The sequence below is a fragment of the Talpa occidentalis genome, unplaced genomic scaffold (genome assembly GCF_014898055.3).
Source record: "Talpa occidentalis isolate TD23 unplaced genomic scaffold, MPIMG_talOcc4v2.1 talOcc4.3, whole genome shotgun sequence".
NCBI lineage: Eukaryota > Metazoa > Chordata > Mammalia > Eulipotyphla > Talpidae > Talpa > Talpa occidentalis.
Window position 1 is genome coordinate 119,444,799 of NW_023603184.1, and position 22,820 is coordinate 119,467,618.

Sequence of the window (22,820 nt, forward strand, 5' to 3'; positions counted from 1 at the left end):
TAGAAAACTGCCATCTTGCACATGCTTTGAACCAAGTTAATTAGAAAGTTTCCACAGATGAGTGCTTCTTTTTAAAAGAATGCATTTTCTCTCTAGATAATGAGAAAGGGAATTGGTGAATAACTAAGCTTGAAGACCTTTAACGTTTTAAGCGACCTAATTTGCAGAATAAGTGAAGCTTGTTTTAGACATTTAATGTTTTTTATTGCATATGGTATCTTGGGTACAAATAAAGAAAACATTTGCTAGTTGTATTTAATAGTTTGTGTATTGTTAGTTTGGTAGGTTTATAGAAGATGCCTTGTACTGTTTGTTGGTTTTGTTTTTTTTTTACTTATTTATTTTGCTTTATACCAAACAAATTATGACTGCATAACCACTATGATTTGGTTAGAATTCGCAACAATTTTATTATAGTAAAAGCTTTTTTCTATACATAGGACATTTATAAATGTAAATAGTATTAATTCTAAAAATAAGTATTTCAATAGTATGGGAAATCTTTTCAAGTACAATAAATTTAAAACAACATGACTTCTCATTGGTCAAAAGGTTTGTAATTTTCCTTGATGACTTCTAAGTTTTATGAGAATGACACTTAAATTGTTAGTGGCAGAGAGCTAAAATTATTTTTAAAAATTAACAATAACTCATTATAGGAAAACAAGTATGTATAATAATACAGATTTTGTATGGTACTAGCTGGACTATTTTGCTAGTGAAACAGTTGTTTGGGAATACTTATGATCTATGGAAAGAAATGAAGTTTTCTCATTTTTCTGAAACAGGAAAATCTAGCTCTTTCCTCCTTGTTTCTTGGCACTGGCAAAAACAAATAATTCATTACCTGGAACATAAGAACTTTAATCTTACTTTAATGACATTGAAATAAGTATATTCTGGTAATATGTATTTGTAAATTTGTTTTGTAGTAATTGTCCCTTTCCCTTTATTCTATCTCAAATTTTAAAAGACTGACTACCATTTGTATTAGAGAAATGTTCCTTACTTTCATATTTAATTGTACTTTTAAAAATAAATCCTCTTTTCTGTAAAGCCACCTCTATGAGGTAAATACATAATCACTTGGCCAAGAATTCTCTGAAAATACTATAATTTAGTGAAGAATTAAATAGGTTAAGAGTTCTGTGAACTTAGTTTTGACTTGGCCACGTTAGCTAGCTATTTAACTTTATATTTTGGTAAATACATCTAGAATAAGATTGGCCATTTTAACCATTGAAGTATATGATTCAGTAGCATTTATTACATTCACAATATTGTGCAGCCATAATACTCTATTACCCCAGATTGAAAGTGGAAGCCTTTATGTCCCCTTATTCACACTCCCCAGTAACTTATAATCTTTGTCACTATGGATTTTATTAATGGGATCATATAACATTTGTCTTTTTTGTGTCTGGTTTATTTCACTCAGCATTACTTTTCATGGTTCACATGTGTTGTATGTATCAGAACTTCATCCCTTTTTTATAGCTAAATAATATTTCATTGTGTGGATGTACTACCTTTTGTTAATCCATTCATCAATTGGTGGAACTTGGGTTGTTTTTGCCTTTTGGCTATTGCGAATAATTCTACAATGAACACAGACATATAAAAGTCTGTGCTTTTAATTCATCTGGGAATATATCTAGGAGTGGAATTCCTGGGTCATTTGATGGTTCCTGTTTAGCTTTTTAAGAAACTGCCAAACCTTTTCTACTGTGGCTACATCATTTTATGTTCTCACCAGCAATGCATAACATTTCTAATTTACCAAATGTTTGCCAACATATGTTTTTTATTTAAAAATTGTAATCTTATTAAGCGTTAAGTGGTATTATTCAACATTTTATATGCAAATCTATAAAGCATAGGGATGTTTGTCAGTATTGGAGTTTTCTAAGTTGTATTTGCAGGACAGTGGCTCCCTTAGATATACTGATTGATAGATTAGATAGATAGATAGATAGATAGATAGATAGATAGATAGATAGATAGATAGATAGAATCTAGAGAGAATCTAGATAGATTCTGTTATCAGGTTAATTGGAAAAATGATGACATTGTGTTCCCAGTTTAGAGAGTCACATTGCTTATTAAACTTGAGATTTTTTTGGTAAATGTATTTTTTAAGATTAATTTTTTATTTATGCATAGAAGAATTGGAGTGTAGGCCAGAGGTGTGTGTATGTGTGGGGAGGGAGATTCACCAGAAACAATGTGGGAAGCAGAACAGGCAGATCCAAAAAATATACTGTTAAGGGGAGCAACAGGCAAGACAGGAGGTCCGCTGCTCCTTGGCTGGGGATTGAACCCAGGCCGCAGTGGCCATAGCATGAGAACACTGAGACTTAACCCCTAAGCCACCAGAGAAGCCTGTAAACTTAGATGTTTTAAAGGAACTTGTTTAAACTGAGGTTTACCAAACTTTGATTATTAAAATTTCCCTTCACTTCTTGGATTACCACCTATTTCATAGAATTAGAAGAACAGTTTGAGAAATGAGTGAAATTTATGAGAGCCTTTTACAGCTATACAATTTTTGTAATAGTCCCAGTTGTAGCTTGTTTTATGTACAAAAAAAATCATTCAAAGTTACAGATTCTGTTAGGTCTGGAATTCAGTTATTTTTAAAAATCTATTAAAAACTCTTGAAGGTAGTAAGCATGTTCTATGTATTTCCTCTAAGTGTATACATTGAAAAACTAAAAAATATTAAATTAGATGTTTAGAGTCATATACAGATTATTTATTTTTAATCTAAATACAGTTTTTTTGATTCTTGGCTTTTTGTTCCTCAAAACCAATTTAATGACAGTCATTAGCTACCATGTAAGCAGCAAACCAAAAGTATTTCTTTTAATTATTTTCTTTTAAAAGAGTGCATGTGTGCACACACTCATGCATCCATCATCTCACTTTGTAGAGGCAACTATTCAAGCTCAGTGTACTACCATTTCATTGAAGAACTCTAGGTGTTATCATTCACAATATATTCTAAGTAAATGGCACTTCTTCAAAGATACAAGTGAGAATGGTGCCCTTGAAGTTGAGATAGTACTATCACTATGAATTGATTTTTGTAAGACTTTTCCTTCATGAGATTTTGATGTTTTCTTGTATTTTCTGAGTTTTAGATGTCAGATATCACAGACGCTAAAGATTTTCTGCTCATAAAGAGTTTCTGTCAGCCATTTCTTAGTTTACAGATTTATTTTCTAAAGTGGTTGAGAAAGACACATAAATATCACAATTGATATGTAGAAATTTTACCAGGTGTGTGTAATATGTGGCACATACCCCTCCTGCAAACATAGGAACCCATACACCCATTCACATACAGACCCTTCTTCAACTGCATGAGTAAGCACTTGGCTAATTTAAAGGTATGTCAACTGCCACTGCTTACTTTTCAGTTATAATGTATTTAGCTCACCTGTTAGCATATAGATAAATCATCCTTCACTGAATTCTGTTTTGGTTGATTTGGCATTTGGTGACTTGGTTTTGGCTAATTGACCAAAAGTTATTTGCTGTTATAAATCATCTCAGAAAGATCTTTATGGCTGCTTTAGATTTTTTTTTTTTTTACTTTTCTGTACTTAGCTGAAGTTAATATGGTGAGAATTTTAGAAATGAAATACTTTCTTAGAATAATGATCAGTTTCAGATATTTTTATAATTGGGGAATAGAATCACATTTTCTCTCAGCTCTTTAGTTTTAGTAAATATGCTGATAAAATATATATGTTTATTAGGATCTTAAATTTTAAAACTAATAAACTCAAAATTTAAAAATATGCTTGTGATGCTACTGTGTTTTAGCTTAAGTTATATTGTATAAGTTGTTAGCATCTCAAATGTCTTCTGCATTAAATCAATGATATTCTTTAAGATTTAGAAATTTCATTAGACTAATGCAGAATGAATAAATATATTGTGTTCCCCATTGTAGAATATAATGTAACTCTAGAGGGAATAAATCAGCTTAACAAGATTTAACTAGATTTTAGTAAATATGGATTTAAATTTAGTATCAATCTGTTTATATGAATTTTCTTGGACATTGGTACATAAGAATAAGAAATATATTTCTGAGTAGCCCAAATACTTCTGATTAATAAAAATTTCTATAATTACGAATCGTTACCAATTTGTTTACTCTGCAGTATATTTTGGGTCTTTCTGCAGTGTTGGCAAACCCAGTCTGTCTATCTGTCTATATGTTTATATTAGTGAGTATATAGTTTTTTCTAGAGTATCTTTGGGTATGAATTACCTGACTTTTCCAGTAGTTTAATGCCATTATTCTTTAGGTTCTTAATTGACATTGCTTTTAGATTGATTGCTTTAGAGATGAATTGTTTCTAGATTGTGTTATTGTCAAACTAAGGAAAAATATATCTGGGAAGGGAGAGTTGTATGAGGCATTTATAGTCAGGTTAATGTCTTTGTTACCAACCTCAACTTGTCCTGTTATAAGCACCTTTTATTCCCTCCCTCCCCACCCCCAGTATGATTGGTATTGGAGAGCTGTCCTAGTGTACCAGACACTTGTTGACCATTAACTTGGCTTCTTTCCCACCATGCTTGTGTTCCTTATAAGTCACAATGTGGAAACATTTCTCCTGTATTTTGGTCCAGTTATATGCCATGCGCTGCACAATGACATTTGGGCCAGCAATGAACTGCACATGCCAGAGTGGGCCCTAAATACATGGTTAGATGTGTGGTAAACTCTACCTCCTGGGCTTTGGTTAGGTATACCCGGTGATGTTCGCAGAGACACAGAATTGCTTAACATGTCTTAAAATGAAACCCTCCCATTAAGTGACATGATGTGACTGTATAGCAAAATTAAAGCCAGAACAGAGGAAAATGAGTATAATTTCGTTTGGAAGAGAGAAGCTGATGTAGGGAGTAAGACTGAATTAGTCTTTGTGAAAATAAGAATTGAAATACAATTAATATTGTCCAATAGGCCTTTTTTATATCGCAAATTTATTTCCATTTGGGGCTGATATGTTGAGTTTCTTGAATTTAGTATTAGAAAGATTTACAAAGATTACAGTGCATTGATGCTTAGCTTTTTAAAACGTTCACAGGAGAATGTTATAATTAGTCTCTGAATAAATAGCTTTATTGTTACAATAGCTTTTATACATTGGTAAAAATTTACTTTCAGTCTAGATATCACAAGTGAATAACAGCCTTAAGTCATTTTTAAGTCTTTTTCTAATAAAGTAGGCTACTGAAAATAATATTTATAACTTGGTCTGAGTTTAATTCTTTTTTATTTTTTTGCAAGTATTCAAGTTGTTTATATATCATGTTTTTGTTTGGTTTTAAAACATAGCAGTGTTAAAAATAGTTTCTTAAAAAGCATGGTTTAGGTAAGATAATCTGTTTTCCATGAATCATTTATCTTTTTTTTTTTTTTTTTTTTTTTTGGAGATTTTGTGATTTATTTTGTCATACTAATTTTGACTATCACTTTCTTTCCTACAGCATGGATTTGTGGTATCATTTCTATCACTGTCATTAGCCTGCTTTCCTTGCTAGGCGTGATTTTGGTTCCCATCATTAACCAAGGATGCTTCAAATTCCTTCTCACATTCCTTGTTGCACTTGCTGTAGGAACAATGAGTGGAGACGCCCTTCTTCATTTACTGCCCCATGTAAGATCTCTCCTAAATCTTTAAAAATTAAACAAATAAAATATTTAAACTAAAAGGATCCTTCATTAGCAAGCTGTAGCACATTGATATAGTATTTATACTTTCTTATTTGCTTATTGGATGAAGTATTTTTTCCCATTTACAGTTTTAACAGAGCAATATTTGTGAAATACATTGAATCATTTGGTTTTAAAATAGCAATGAAACTGATAATGACAGTTATATTTAACTTTTCACAAGGTATACATAATATCAAATCACCATGGTATATACATTAAATATCTTATAGTTTCTATGTTAAGTATACTTCAGGAATGTCAATATTTTTAAAAAATTAATCCATTAAAATCATGAACGTGAATATTTAAAAATCAGTGAATGATAATATTTTTATCTGTATTTTGTGAAAGTCTTTGAAGAAATGTAATAGGGCTCTTACAATGATTGTGCATATAGACAGTGTGCCAGTCACCTTTATTTGAACAGGAATTGGCACATATATTCAGTTGTCTATTTTAGGTATTTGGAACTTCACATATGGGTCTTTACCCTGGGTATGGGTATAACAATTGTTGTCTTCCAGTGTGGGACATTTCTGTTGAAATCATAAGCCCACACTCCTCGTCACCATGATTATCAACTTTTAAAAATCTAGTCAAGGTAGTATTTGATCCAGTGTTACTGTTTTCACTCGAAACTGGAAAACACTGTTTTTTCTTTTTTTTGTTTTTACCTAAATGTAAGATTACACGTTAAATACTTTTTAGTCTTACCACCTCCCTTCTGGAGTATTTGGTAGACAGAATTGTATTTGTGTGTTGTGTATATCTCCTCTCCCTTTCTGCACTCTTGCTTGGAAATTCCAGATCTAGTATCTAAAACAATGTTTGGCATTGCCTTTTTAAAAAATAAATTAATGAATTTTAAAACTGTATATGAACTTTTCAAGTTCTTTTATTTGCATATTTCTTCCTTTACCCTCTTGTTTGCCCTTTCTAGCAGCCATCAGGAACAGCAACAGTCTATTTCAGAATTGGGCCTATATGAATAGTTGAAGTGAAAACAGTTTTGTTTAACTTGTGTTTTTCTTAATGACTGTTAATAAAATAAAGCTATTACCATTTTGAATACCTCCTCTGAGAGGCTTAGAAACCTCTTCTGTTGACCAGTGGCAATGGGGGAAAGAATAGAAATGAATTTTAGAAAGAAGGAAAATACTTAAGACTAGTTGTCTAAGTTTTAAGTTCTCTAAGATTGGTATTGTGAAACTAATACATTTCACAGTTGAAACAATAACTTTCTGTACATTTATTTTGGAAAAAGCTTTAAAATGTAAATTATTAAGCACATGCTTAAGTAATATACTTTCACTAATGTTCCACAGTATATGCAGAGGCAGCATCTTATTACTGCTTTGAAATGTAGGAGAGAGAAATATAAGAATACAATCAATTTAAGAAAAGTTAGAATACAGGAATTTAATCTCACCTGATGGTGAATTAGTTGTGTGTTTTATTTTTAGCAGATATTAGTCATTTAACTGGGTCATGTTTACTCAGTTTATAAAGTTCCTTTTCCCATCTATTATCTTACTGCTTGCTTGATTCTCCCTCTACAATGTTTCTTAGGCCTATGAGTTTGTGGTCTTTGTTTTAGAGTTACCATGAAATTTAGTGTTTTCCAGTAGGCTGAGTATAGGAGAATTAAATGGAAGACTTATATTTAATGAGATTACATTTAAGGGGTACTTCAAATATTTAAAGTTATTTTTTCTGTATCCTCAAGGAAATTATAATATCAAAAAATTGGATGACATTTAAATTCCTTGTTTAGATGTTTTCCTTTTTCTTAATAGTCTCAGGGTGGACATGATCATAATCATCAACACGCACATGGGCATGGACATTCTCATGGACATGAATCTAAGAAGTTTTTGGAAGAATATGATGCTGTATTGAAAGGACTTGTCGCTCTAGGAGGCATTTATTTGTTATTTATCATTGAACACTGCATTAGAATGTTTAAGCACTACAAACAGCAGAGAGTAAGTATTTTTAATTTTTTAATTTTCTAAGCTATAATACCCCAAACAAAGCCTATCATTTTTTGGCCATATGCTTGTCTTAATTATGGTGTTGGTGTGCATGAAATCTCTATCATCAGGAAAAACTGACTTTGTTCTTTGCCATTTTTTCCTCTGTAATTACATTTTTTTTTGGCATTTTTATCATCAAGATAAAGCAGTGTCAGTTAACTTGTGTATCTAATTGACTTAAGTATGATGGAAAAGCTGTTGACCAATCTGAGCTTACCAATCAGTGTAAAAATGTATGAATTGTTGAAGCAAGTCTTCCCCAATCTCTTATTTATTCAAGTATATGTAGCTTTCATTATCATATCTCAATAACATTTTTTCACACAACACATTTCTTTATTAGAAATGCCTTGACCATTTGTACAAGAGATAAAGCAAAATTTAGATTCAGGGGGTTTTGTGAGAAGAAAACACAATGGAATGAAAGAAATGGTGATTCATCTTGTGTGACAAACCACTTGGGAGATAATGATTAGACTACTAATGAAATAACCTTGTTGGAAAATTGTCTTTGTCAATGACATATTTATGAGAATAAGATAAATAGCATCTAAAAGGATTTCACTCAAAATTAAGTTCAGAGCCTCCACCATTTGCTGTCATTTATACCCTTCCTGGTTCACATTGGTTCACATCTGTTTCTCTGGTTCTGGTTTGATTCATCACATGTTTGTTATACTAATGCTGATTAGCATCAGCATATTCTGTGTAAGTGTAGGGTCAGTCCCCACAAAATGGTCAAATAAACTTTTCTCAATAGGCACCTTGATTAAGTCAGAGGTCAAGACTTTGGTATTTCAGGTTTTTCACCAGTATTTAAAGTATGCAGGTTGTTTTGTAGGAGGACAATGAGGGTCCTGAGAGTAAAGTTTCTATTCTTGCCTATGTCTTTTGCCCCTCCCTAATTGAAGAAGCAATGACTGCTCTCCCTTTTATGACCTGGAAGAAGAGAGTTTGGGGATCTCATCCAGTTACAGTTTTATCAGTAAACATGCTCTTTAAGAATCTCATCTTTGCTCTCAGAGTAAGCGAGGTCATCCCCTTCTTACAAATTTTTCCCTTTCTGTCCTTGATGCCTCAGGACTGTGAATTCTGCATGTTACTACATCCATTGCTTTTCTTTTACTAAACCTGTCTGATACTGTTTTGACTACTAGTCCAGCCCAGTCAAGGGGGGTATAGAATGATATATTTTATGTCTTGGTATAAGTCAGAGGTCAGTTTTAGAAAATTTTCACTAGTTCTAAATTCTTTCACCTTTGTTAGTTTATTTCAAAGATTAAAAAATGTCTTTTTCCTCAATAACACTGGAAAGTCAAGATCATAGTATGTATAGTTCACTATTATGATACAACTTTTAACCTATTTTTATGTATATGTTTTGTTTGTATGTGCATGTTTTGTGTTTATTCCCTTGAGACATAATAGTTTTGAACATAGCTGTGAATTGGGCTTCAGGAGGAGAGACTCTAACTACAAACTAGCTGTACATCTGTGACACTTCTGGCTTCCATTGCTATACAGATCTGTGGAAAATAAATCCTATTTCTCATCTGTATTTTCACATCATATTCCATATAGTATATTTAATTTTAGTTGCCGTATTTTAGAAAGCACACATTTATTTGCAAAGGAGGATTGATGAACATGGTGACCCCAGTCATGTGCTGTTTGGGGAATGGAGAAAGGAACGGGAGGACCAACTCCGAGAGAGGTAGAAGAGATGGAACAAGCATTGGGTGTTGAAGATTGGATGGTGGTAAAGATAGAGTGAGGGATGCCAACGTAAAAGTGGCTGTAAGGAAATGAATCAGCTGAGATTGCTATAAATTTAGAAGAGAGGAGATGAGTTAGAGTCATGGCATAGGAATGTAGAAGACAATTATTTAAAAGAATCAGAGGACATATTTCTTATAACTCGTCAATTCTCAGTAACTCATAATTTTGCAGTCTATTTCTGGAAACTAAATTTCAAACACAATTTCATAGTGCCAATATTAAAGTTTTGAAATTACTGTGAAGCCCCTTTTCAACTGTGTATTAACAGTGAGGCAACAAATATTAATTCTATATTATATGTGCAAAATATTAGGAACTGTATAACTTGTTAAGTGCAAAATACAGCCTCAGCTTTCAAGAATTATTTCAAAATAACCAAGTTTTCTGTTTTTGGTGCATTTTTCCTTTTTGGTCTTTTGTAATTTAGTCTTGATCTCATTTTGGACCTAAACTTCCTGGCAGATTAAACACATCTATTTCTGCAAAGTTAACTGATACAGGGAGAATAGGATTACCAAAACATGGCAGCTTTTTTATAAATTTGAAATTTGGGCAAGTAAAAAATTGAAAGGAACATCTTTGGTGAATATAAATTTAATAGTAGGGAAAGAAGGGAATTCATCACATACATCAAAGAAAGAAATCTGAGCAGATTAGTGTACCTCCTTAAGATAAAAAGGACAATAAGTAACCTAAGCCACACAAGTATGTGGCATGTTTTGAAGAAAAGGGAGTAAGTGATACCTGACTAGAACATTTGCTGTCTGTATAGAGGGAAAAAACTCTTAGAAGGAACCTTTTGGCGCCTTGAGGTTAATGATTTGGCCAGTTTTTAGGAAAATGGACAATCAGAACCAAAACAAAATTCTAACTGGTGTTCTACATTTTTTTCCCTTTAATTTCTGCATATGGTGCTTTTACATTTGTACTGTTGTTGACACCTCTTCTTTTTTTCTTCCTTAAATCATGACTGCTATTTTTTTTTCTTCTCTTTAGAGAAGATTTAGTTGGATTTTTCTTTGGTTAGACCCCTTGATTAATTTCTAAAAATTATTTCTTGCTCCTTTACTAATTATGTACAAAGTTATCCCCTTAGGTATTAACTGTTAATATTATTGAATTCTGGCTGAAGATTTGATATTATACCAGATTTTTTTTTTTTCCAGGGAAAACAGAAATGGTTTATGAAGCAGAATGCAGAAGAATCAACTATTGGAAGGAAACTTTCAGATCATAAGTTAAATAATACACCAGATGCTGACTGGCTTCAGCTCAAGCCTCTTGCTGGTAGACAATAGTTCTGACTAAAGATATTTTTAAAACATAAGAATTGAAATATTGCTTCTAAACTGTTTAAATTTCTTATCTTTGTGGCTTCCATAATATTAGTGTCTAACTTTTATTTTCTTAAATCATAGGACATAATTCACATTTTGCTATTTTTTTGGTAATTTCAGTTTTATACTCTGGAGGGCCAATTTAATTATAGTAAAGGGCAAGGGACCTATTGTACTTTTACTTTACAGGAATGAAAAATAATGAAACAAAGGATTTGTGAGTGGTGGTAGGTCAGTGTTAGTTTTATTTCTTGTCAGTGCAAATCTGTATCCTCTATGTGTTACTGCTTCCACATGGAAAAAGAAGAATCTGCCTTTGTAGTTAAGTCTCTGCACATCAAATTTGCTTACCCATAGATATATATTTTATTGCTTGATTGATATAATAAGGCAGCTAATATAAAAATTGTTTAACCTAATTTCCCTTTCTGTTTGAGCTTGTGTTTTCCCTTAGTGTACTGATGATTTTCTGCAGAAAAAAGGAGAGTAGTCTAGACTCACTCTAGAACTCTGTTCCAGAAATACAGTTTGAAAAGTAGTAAGATCTTGAGCACATAATGAATAGGTTTTAAAAACTCAGTGAGAGTCCAACCTCAAATTTGTTTTTGAAAAGCACTCGTCAGATATCTTCATCACTTATGGGCCTATCAACATCATTCTAGTAGTGAGCTCAGTAGCACGGTCAGGTGGAATATTGGAGGATTCAGGTTATTTAAATTTTGTCTTTCTTAAATAAGAGAAGATTGGAGTGTGTAAACTTTAAGGTTCCTTCTTTCTCTAAGAAACTATGGGTTCATTTTTTATCCTATAAATGTACAGTAAATCCTACCTTTTGATTTTTCATTAGTTGTTATAATGTGCTCCTGAAGTTCCACAATTTCCTCATGCTTTGAAGCTTTTCTAACATTTCCTAAATATAAATATAATTTATTTAGGAAATTTAAGACAATCATTTAAATAATGCCTGCTACCATGCTATTCTGCCTGGGTTTAAATTAGCAAATATGGGCCTCCCCGGTGGTGCAGCGGTTGAGCGCTGGGTTACGAAGATGCCCGCAGCCTCTGCAGCGCCGGTTCGATCCCCAGCTGCTCCCCAGCCACTGGAGGAGGGTCCCACATGGCACGCAGACCTCTCCTGCCGCCCGCTGCTCCCCTCAGCAGTGTGCTTCGGTCCTTCTGCCTGCTCTGCTCCCCGCTCTGGCTCTGGTGAATTCTTTCACCCTCCCACGCTCCTGACTGTACCCAGTGCTTGTATAAATAAATAAATAAATGAATGAATAAATCTTAAAAAAAAAAAACTTTAAAAAATAGCAAATATGTATTCATATACTTGTTGGTAAAAATGTGTCCTTTGCTATTATAAATATAGGAACTGATGACTCGGTTGTTTCTGAAGATCGACTTAATGAAACTGAACTGACAGATTTAGAAGGTCAACAAGAATCCCCTATTAAAAATTACCTTTGTGTAGATGAAGAAAAAATCATGGACCATTCTCACAGTGATGGATTACATACCATTCATGAGCATGATCTCCATGCTGCTGCACATAACCACCACGACGAGAGTAAAACTGTGCTAAGGAAGCATAATCATCAGTGGCACCACAAACACTCTCATCATTCACATGGTCCTTGTCATTCTGGATCAGATCTGAAAGAAACTGGAATAGCTAATATAGCTTGGATGGTAATCATGGGGGATGGCATCCACAACTTCAGTGATGGTTTAGCAATCGGTAAGTGTACTTGAAGCTTGTTCTTTTTTTTTTTGTTTGTTTGTTTTTTAATTTTAATTTTTATTAATTTTTTCTTATTTTTTTCCATCATTGTTCATTTTTAAACAATATTTGCTTCCTTCACCAGTGCACCCGTGCACCATCACCTCAGTCCCCTGTGCTCCTCCCTCCCTCCCTCTGATCCCTCTCCTGCCTTCTCCCTTGCAGTATGTCTCTGGTTTATAATCGTCGATTTTTTGTGAAGCTTGTTCTTTTGTATGGCCATTTTCTTCTTCCACTATTTCAGTACTAATTTTATGAACATACAATATGTTGGGTTAAAATTTGAAACTTAAATTTTTCTCTTGTTACTGCTACCATTTGTTTTTTTCAAAGACTGTTTGTTTTTATAAGTTTATCTGGGGCCATAAAGTATAATTTCAGTGGATTTTTTTAAACATGTAAGTAATATCTAATATAATTCTTTGATAACTTTAAAGCATAGGAAGTATATTGAAAAAAACTACCTTAATGTTTTCAAATTTATTTACATTTCCCTGAATGATAACAGATTAAATTCATTGAGTCTCATTTTTGTTTTACATCTTTAAACAGGTGAAGAAAAATTTTGCAATTAAAAAATCTGTACCAAATTTTAAAATATATTAGAATCTTGCTATTATAAAATATTACCAGTTTAGGAGAATATTTAAGAGAATGTGATCAAAACATGATTTTCTTTGATACCCAGACTCAACTAATCGCTCAGTAGAAGGCTTTTTTTTCTTTTAGATGGGAGAGACTTTATTTTTAAATCTACAATGACTCAATGTTAAGGAATAAAGAATTTTACTATGTTAAAGGAAAAAAAAATAGTAGAATCAAATGTATTTCTGCCTTTAATCTCAGTAGTTAAGACCACCATACTAAAAATACCTTGTACTGTTTTTGCTTTAGATGCAGAAAAATTTGGATAAAGATGAGTGCTTTAAATATGAGTGACTGAAATCACAGATTGATGTGACTTAAAATTGAGCATCAAACTACTTTTCAGCTATTAAACACTAATGTCATATTCCTGAGCTAACTCACTAAGTCAGAATGATACACAAGTAGAGAATTTAATAGGAAATATTTTAAGTAGCTCATTCTTTGGTTGCCACACATCTATTATACTTTATTATATGTTCAAAAACTATAGTGTGTAAGATAAGTGAGTCACCCATATATTATGAAACTAATTTAGATAGGTGAAAGAGAATGTATCTGTTATTAATAAAAATGTGAAAACAGAAAATCGTTAAATCGCACTTGACTTTTTTTTTCCTCCTCACCTCAGGAGCAGCTTTCAGTGCTGGATTGACAGGAGGAATCAGTACTTCTATTGCTGTCTTCTGTCATGAGCTGCCACATGAGTTAGGTAATACAACCTTGTTTTTTTTTAAGGTTTAATCAGATCTAAAACTTATATCAGATCTAAAACTTATATCATTTATAAATGTATCCAAATGTTAGAGATGTTACAACATAAAAAATTACTGAAGCAAGTGTTATTTATTCTAAGATGGATTATGTTAAAAATATGAAAAAAGTATGTGCTTCTTAAGATTGATAAAATGTCATTTTCTATTACCTTTGCATTCAAAAACATTTGTGACTATTATGATGAAGAATCATAGCTTATAATTAGTTCATTGAGAATGACTTTAAAAAGAAATATCATTTCTTAATTTTGGTTGTAAACCAAAATGGGTTACACTTTGATTTATTTCATATACCACATGAACTCTTTATATTTTTAAAAAGAATCACAACATTTCCAGACTATGTAATTGGAACTTATACTAAATGTCCCTAAGTCAGCCTAACTTCATAAATGATGAAAAGTTTTTTTTTTTGTTTTGTTTTTAAAATTGGACAAAGCAACATTTTTGTTTTTAAAGATTTATTTATTTATTTATACACGCACTGGGTACAGTCAGAAGCACAGGAGGGTAAGAGAATTCACCAGAGACAGAGTGGAGAGCAGAACAGGCAGACCGACGAAATACACTGCTGAGGGGAGCAGCGGGCGGCAGGAGAGGTCTGCACGCCTGTGGGACCCTTGCTGGCAGCCGGGGATCGAACCGGCACTGCAGAGGCTGCGGGCAGCTTTCCAGCCCAGCACTCAACCACTGCGCCACCAGGGGAGGCCCTAAATGATGAAAGGTTAATGATGATACCCAAAAAGTGAACTGGATGGTTATTAAAGAACTTAGGAAACAATCTTGACTGACACTAACAAGCACTGAGCTTTTGGAATAATCACAACTTTTTTAATCCTCTTTTTATTTGTAAAATGAGAGTTGGATGATTTCTTTGTTCCAATGTACATTTTAAAAACACTTTATAATTTCATCATCCAAAAATCATCAGTATCCCATTATGTGTGTGTGTGTGTGTGTGTGTGTATGCCACATTTCTAATCTACCATGTGTTCTTGGGCACATAGGTTGTTGCTATAATTTGGCTATTGAAAATAGGGCAACAGTGAACATAGGAGTGCGTATTTCCCTTTGAATTAGTGTTTTTGATTCTTCAAGTGTATAACTAGAAGTAGAGTGCTGGATATATGGTCTAATTTTAGTAGTTTGTGAATCTCCATACTGTTTTCTATATGGACTGGACCAGTCTACAGTCCCAACAACAGTGTACAAAGGTTTTTTCTCTATACCCTCAATAATCGTGTTTCTGGTCATCTTGAGATGGGCCTATCTCACAAGTGAGAGGTGGTATTTCACTGTGGTTTTGATTTGCATTTTCTTGATAAGAGATAATGAGACTTTTTTCATGTACCTGAGCCATTTGTGTCTTCTTTGAAGAAAGTGTTTATTTACAATAGCTCTCCTACCCATTTTTTTTGATTGGCTTGTTTTCTTTCTCATGTCTTAACTGCAGGTGATTTTGCAGTTCTTCTTAAAGCAGGCATGACTGTAAAGCAAGCAATTGTATACAACCTCCTCTCTGCCATGATGGCTTACATAGGCATGCTCATAGGCACTGCTGTTGGTCAATATGCCAATAACATCACACTCTGGATCTTTGCAGTCACTGCGGGCATGTTTCTCTATGTAGCCTTGGTGGACATGGTAAGATATTTTATATCTCTGTTATAATATTAGATATGTAAATAGAATGTCATTCACGATTAGTACAGAATGAAAATAATTCTTATACAAGGAAGCTAAAGATGTAGAAAGAATGAGAGACTTTACAGTAAGGAATTACAGTCTAATGAAGCAGTACCCATTAATTTCAGTTCTTTTGATACATGTCATAGTAGAATGGTCACATATAGTCACATGCACCATATTTATGGAACCTACAGAGAGAGGCTGACTAAATTGGGCAGTAGAATTAAAGAGATTTTTTGAAGTGGGAAATGTTAGCTGAGTCTTGAATAACACAGAAATGTTTATTAGAAGTAAGGAAAGGGCATATGAGAAAGCAGAATAATAAACAGCATCATAACATTGACCAGTGAATCTACTCAGGGACTGTATTTTAAGGAAACACTTAATATGACCATTGCTAATTAAACAAGTAAGGAGGTAAATAAAAAGAAAACCTTTTTATGGCAATACTTACAACGTCACAATTATATTTGAACACCCTAAATGATAAGGGGCAAACCATCCACATATATTTTGAAATTTTAAAAACAATGAAATTTTATATTTTCAAATGTTAAATGGAAAAAGTAGTTTAAAAATTATATCCATAGAGTCCTCAGGTAGATGTTAGGCAGATCATGACATTCACACAACATGCCTTGCTAAAAAGATTATAGCTTACCTTGTAAATTATGGGGAATACCATTAAAAGGTTTAAACAATACAGAGACATGATCACAATTTGTTTTACAATGACCACTTTAGCTATGGAAGGATAGTTTTATTGATTTATGGTCATTCAAAAGAATAGCAGCAATATCTGAAGTTTTAGTTTAACAAATACCTTTAGGTTTCTGGGGGAGGTATTTCTTCTTGGGGGTTGAGAGGAAAGGAGTTGGTCAGCAGCTTCTTATCAACTACTAGAGAAGCATTTTTGCATGTTAACAATATGGCCACACAGTAGCAGTGTGCTGACTGGCCCTTGACTGTGGTTATGATGAGCAATATAGCTGTTGGCATTTAGGATAGAATTGAATGTGATATTGCTTAGGTTTTAGTATCTAGGAATTTAAGAATTAATAATTTTTGTAACAAAAACTTGGAGCAAGAGGGGAGAAAAGGTATAATCAAATAGTCTTACTAGAACTAATATGTAATGAGTTTTAAACTTTAGTCTTGATCTAGAGATTGGAAAACATTCTGTGAAGGTCCATATAGATAATATTTAGGCTTTGGTGGACCGTGTAGTTTCTGTCATAGTTCTTCATCTCCCTTTGCCGTGGTTTTTGTCACTACTTAGCAATAGCTTCCATTAATCATAGACTTTTAAACAGAGTAGATCCCTGGTATGAAGAGTTGTTAAATGGGACACTCAAGAGATTTTAAATACACTGTAGCGCCATAAGGGCATAGTGATTGAATTAATTGTGCTGATTATTTAATAATGAATAAGGGTGTTTCTATTCAGGTAGGCGCCATGTATTTAACAGTGCATTTTCCTCCTTAAACCCAAAAGAAAAGTTTAGTGTCTAGGAAAGTAACCTATCAGTGTTGTCTTTCTGTAGATATTCATTGTAAGCTTGAATCATGTTTTTGTGAAAGTGAAAATTGAAGGTAGCGATTCTTTCACAATTTTGATATGGTTTGAATAGAAAAATTTATGTTTACAATAACGCATGTGTTTCATCAAATCTTACCTAGATAAATTAAAGATTTAAGTTTTACACTCTGAACTGTGGATAATTTTTAAATGCAATAAATAGTATGGTATGTATTCATGCTTTAGAATTTGGACCATAAACTTTAAAGGTAAATCCCCCTTTAAATGTAAATGTAAATTTTCAAATTTTTAAAATGTTATCACTATTAAGAAAATAGAGCACACTGTGAAGGCAGTATGTATAATCTGGTAATAGTTATGCTGAATAGCTTTGATAGTCCTATTTTCTATGTCTGTAAATGGATGGGGGAAATAATGGCTTAAGAGCATAGAGCTGCCAAATTGGAATTATCTATAATGCTTATCACTGCAATCATGTGCTGTTGGGAATGAGAAAAGAGTAAAGAAATGACATCACTTTTAATTAGATATGCCCAAAAGAATGTTGATTTTCATTGTGCTTAAGGTATAGCAGTCAATGTAGGAATTGTGTTATCTTCTGAGACCTTTATTGGCAATCATAAGTTGTCTTACACTTAAGCATAAAGTAAATGTCAGAATTGATAGGGTGAGTGGACAGTAACTTTAAAAAAATAACTAATGCTTATTTTGTGTGCTTTTATTGGGGGGGGGGCGGTGAGAGGGAAACAGATTTAGTATTTACCTATCAGATAACCAGAGCTTAAAATGTTTAACTAAAATACATGTTATGGTTAACATTGTGTTCAATAAAATATTTGTATTTATGCTTTAGTTCTTACTTAAATAGGAAACTGTAACAAAAAATTTTGAGCACAATATTAAAAAAACTGCTTGTAAATACCTAGATGTTTTTTTTTTTCAGCTTCCAGAAATGTTGCATGGTGATGGTGACAATGAAGAACATGGCTTTTGTCCAGTGGGGCAGTTCATTCTTCAGAATTTAGGATTGCTGTTTGGATTTGCCATCATGCTGGTGATTGCTCTCTATGAAGACAAAATTGTGTTTGCCATCCAGTTTTGACCATTCCCAGTAATCACTGTTGATTACCAGAATGTTACCATGCAGCTTTGCATCTCTTCTTGTACTGTACGCACATCGCTCAAAGAAAAGTCAGTGGCTTGCACTACCTACAAGTTCCATAGATTTGAGCCTAACCACAAAAGACTGGTGCTCAGTACTCTTTTTCCCTGCACGAAGGGGTCTTTTAAAACATAAAGCTTGTGATAAAGGAGAAAATGGGACTCCATGAACCAATGTTGATATAGGTTTGATTAAGACGTTTTTTAAAAAATAATCATATAAAACACTAAAGTAGTCTCTTATTAGTAGAACTTCTGTGACTATGCAGAAATAGAAATTGAACCAAAAAAATCACTTAAACTTTAAAAATATTTTAAATGGACTTTGGACAGACTTTTCTTTGTGCTAAGAAATGAATTGTAGTGTCCTTTAATTCAGCTACGTGTATACATATGGTAATAGGGATCAACTTGACACAACTTTGCAACTGTGTAGATTATAGGAACTAGAGGAGAAAAAACTCAGGCTGCATTAGAGTATGAATTTAGCAGTGGGAAACGCCCTTATTCTTGAATCTAGAGTTACTATTTTTGTATATATTTGCATAGTGTTTAAACTTGCAGCCTAAACTACTGAAACTTGTGATTGTATGTTTGTGTGAGCTTCAGTTAAATGAAAGATTCATAATGGTTCTTTGTATTAATATTATACTTGGTGTTTGGTTTTTTCCCCCCCAAACTTTAATTTTGTTTTTGTTTGGGGATTTTTGGTGGGGATAAGGGGTTGGAGCATGTGGTAAAATTTTTTTTCTGTTCTTGTTAAAATTGTAACCCTCTAGAAAGTATCAGAGAAATGAAGAACCCCAAACATGGTCTAAATGTTCAATTTTCCTACTTTAACTAGTTATTTGGGAAATTTAAGTTTTAAGTGTATGCATTGCTTTACCAGTTTGGCATTAGAACCAAGATAATAAATACATTGTGGCTGGTAGTAAGATTGTAAGGCAAAAATTCAAGTTCACCATGTCCTCAAGCTATACATGGTGTCGATTAAAGCAGTGACAAGGATGAGCTCTGTGGACAGCACCGTACCAAGTGATTTGGAAGCTATATTACCATAACTTAGCTGAAATCACTTGATCATTTTGTGCCAAGATACGCTGTTGGTGCCTGATAGGAATTAATCTCTTTATTTAGGGTCCTCTTTTCCTACCATAATTGTGAATGATTTGTGAGAAGTGCAAGCCACATTTATCCTAAAGTTTGCCTAATAATTTGTAGCAGTAGTCATATGCATGTAGCTTTCTGTTTACATCTTGTGCCACATGCTCTTCATTTATGCCAGGTGAACTGTGTTTGAACTGTGTGTGCAGGCAGTTTTGTTTTAATCTGCTTGGCAACCTACGTAGCTGCTTTAAAAATCTTACTGTTCAAATATTTAAGAGCCAAACTTTTTCCATTCCATTTAAACTATTGTCATTTAGTCCTCCTCTCACTGATTCCTTACTCCATGCATTTAAAAAAAAAAAAAAAAAAAACTTCAAGAGCAGCATATGCATCCAGGGTGTTACGAGTATTGCCAGTGTTTCTTAATGCTATAAGCAAGGGCGCTTAGGTGTTACTTCCTTCATTTATGCCTGAATTAGAAAGCTTATTTCTGGCATTTTTCATGGCCTCCTTGTAACAAGTAGGAGTTTTATACATAGATTATTTTCAGTATTGGGCACTGAATTAGGACAGTCCTCATCTCATTGCTTGGCCCTTCAAGCAACCTAGCTAAAAGGTGCTGATATTTTATTTAGTACTGCCAACTTCAATGATTCAAATATCTTGCTTTCTGAACCAAGATATATTGTTACATTTTTGAGTTTTTATACCCAAGGAGGATTCTGCATTCCAGCATTAAATCTGCTTGATTTCAAAACTTTTATGAAAAGCAACAGCTGGAATATACTCCCAATCTTAAAATAAATGCCTGATTTAAAGGAAGTAGGTTATGCAGAAGTATATAAAGTTTTATACTCTCTCAAAAATGGTGTTATCTTTATTTGCTAGATTTCTTTAATCTTTTAAGAAGCTGTAACAGTTGCTGCTAGTATTTTGTTAGGGTTCCACCAGTATTTAGTTTTCACATCATTCTAATGTACAGTTTCAAGTCTTACTAGACAATCTGAATTCCACTACATTTCTGTTTGGCTCCAACATTCCATTTAGCTTGACAAGTCTAATTTAACATGTGTTTGTTGGAGGTCATTAATGTTACTTGTACAATGCTGTCACTGTGTGACATCCATATGAATTTTGGTGTATATCACATTGCATTCAATCAGCTGTGATTATGCTTAGAAATACTATAGTAACTAGATGCAGTGTGAATTTTTTCCATTAACAGTAAGTCAGTGGCTTAAATGTGATTATGGTCCTGCAAGGTGATACTTGCTAAAATATCTAAACATTTTTTTGTTGTAATTGAATCATTTTTTAAAAATTTATAAAGCGGGAAATGATCAAATGCTGTTATTTTTTTCATTGTCAACAGTGATGTGTCATTTTATGTACGTTCCTAATGCCAATGGAACTCTCCCAAAATAAAGTTATTCAAAAAGTAAATATACCAGTGTGCGGTCTTTAGTTTTTATTTCAGACCACTTACAAGAAAGTCTGAGTCATTTTAAATGCAGGCTGTGTTTGCACATACACTTATAATTAAGTGTATGACTATAGTCAAAGTGACTAAATCAAAAAAGGCTTTTAAAAAGTAAATTGTTTTCTATTCAACCATCTAACAAGAAATGGGCACATGGAAACCCTATGTTCTAATTAGGAATTAAGTTGACATAACATTGCTACTCCCCGTACAATCCAATGCTCCTTGGGTTGGTCAGAGGGTAGAGTCATGGCAATCACAAAATTCGTGGAATGGCCAGTGGTGGATAATGTTCCTCTTCGCTCACTTGTCTTATACAGTGGAGCAGTGTAACACGGTCGTTCTGGTATATCTACCTTCTTACAGGGCTTTAGCCACATCTGGAAGAAAGTACATAAAACCATTGGTCAAACTTGTTACACTAACTGTATTTGAATCTAATAAGGTATCATTAAACTTAGTTATCGCCACAAATTTCTGTGGCTGAAGTGATTATTTGTGGTATGGTGAATCAAACTTTCTTAGAACTCTCACAACTTCAGAACTAGTTTAGAAACTAAAGGAGGGCCTCCCTGGTGGCGTGAGGGGTTAAGATGCAACCTATGAAGCTATCCCGTAGCCAGTGCAGCACAAGTTCGATCCCCAGCCAGGGAGGTGACCCACAAGGAACAGCAGACTTCTTACTCACCCGCTGCTCTTCTCAGCAGTGTATTTCAGTCAGTCTGCCTGTTCTGTTCCCCACTATGTCTCTGGTGAATCCTCTCACCCCCCCCAACACCTCTCGCCTATAACCCAGTTCTTGTATGCATAAATAAATAAATCTTTTAAAAAAAAAAAAAAGAAGAAACTAAAAGAGAAAAGTCATTTTCACCTACTCTCACCAAAAGCCTATTACCTATCGGTTCATCACCTTTCCACCACATTTATTGGGTGAGGGGGAATAAGAAGAGACACTTTCCAAAGAGAGAATTGCCATAATTGATACTCAAAATCATAGTGCCTTATTAATCAAAGCCCAATTTCAAAAACAATTCTGTAATGATTTTTGCCAATTTGTAGAACTAGATCACCTTGTTTTAGATCACTCTCTTAAAGGGGTTATAATGTACTTTGTGCTAAAACGTTGTATTCCTTTATAATTACATGGTATACCCACATTTTAAGAATCATTAGCCAAGTTTCTAGAATGTTATAAGCATTGTTGAACCTCATCAATCTCAAAAGTAAGATTTTTGGCCGAGTCACTCTCTGAATGTACGAGTAAAGAACAAACTATGATCAAGAAATGAAGTAATGTTTTAGAATTTAATTGAATTCCCTTTTTCAGTAGTAGTAAAAGTGATCCTCTAAGTGATTTGCCTTGATAAGCCCACTGTTCAGAGTTGTCTTTTAGGTTTCTCAGCAAAACAAGTAAGGAAATAGGGATGTTGATTTATTTCACATAATTTTTGGACTCCGGTTTATTATAAAAGATATCTTCAGATATAGTTATACCGTAAGAGTTTACAACACTCAAGTTGCAAGTATTTCAACCCTGAGTGGAATTTCTTAGAATGTTTCTTTATTCAGAATTACCCACTTGTAAATGAAGTTACTTAGATACTCACTGCAAGCTACTTACCAGTTGCCATGTGAAAGAAAAAAAAAAAACCCAAGATCTCAACTTCGAATCGCAAACATTTGCTCTGTGATTTTCAATTTACATCTTGTATTTGAAATTTTTCTCTGCCCACTGTATCAATGTACA

At 33.3% G+C, this 22,820-nt stretch overlaps 2 protein-coding genes across 6 annotated transcripts in view; one reads left to right on the plus strand and one right to left on the minus strand.

Moving 5' to 3' along the window:
- SLC39A10 (solute carrier family 39 member 10) overlaps nucleotides 1-21,032 on the plus strand; it is a 77,275-nt gene extending 56,243 nt beyond the window's left edge. For all 4 annotated transcript variants that reach the window (XM_054699954.1, XM_054699955.1, XM_037523740.2 and 1 more), the window contains 7 exons: nucleotides 5,515-5,684; nucleotides 7,540-7,728; nucleotides 10,725-10,845; nucleotides 12,265-12,633; nucleotides 13,952-14,032; nucleotides 15,550-15,740; nucleotides 18,269-21,032. In XM_054699954.1, the coding sequence (XP_054555929.1) occupies nucleotides 5,515-5,684; nucleotides 7,540-7,728; nucleotides 10,725-10,845; nucleotides 12,265-12,633; nucleotides 13,952-14,032; nucleotides 15,550-15,740; nucleotides 18,269-18,427 (1,280 nt within the window). In that variant the 3' untranslated portion in view covers nucleotides 18,428-21,032. The remainder of the gene's footprint in view (nucleotides 1-5,514; nucleotides 5,685-7,539; nucleotides 7,729-10,724; nucleotides 10,846-12,264; nucleotides 12,634-13,951; nucleotides 14,033-15,549; nucleotides 15,741-18,268) is intronic.
- Nucleotides 21,033-21,050: 18 nt separating this feature from the next.
- Nucleotides 21,051-22,820, minus strand: part of DNAH7 (dynein axonemal heavy chain 7) — a 224,034-nt gene continuing 222,264 nt past the window's right edge. For both annotated transcript variants that reach the window (XM_037523738.1, XM_037523737.1), the window contains exon 65: nucleotides 21,051-21,453. In XM_037523738.1, coding sequence (XP_037379635.1) covers nucleotides 21,247-21,453 — 207 coding nt within the window. In that variant the 3' untranslated portion in view covers nucleotides 21,051-21,246. The remainder of the gene's footprint in view (nucleotides 21,454-22,820) is intronic.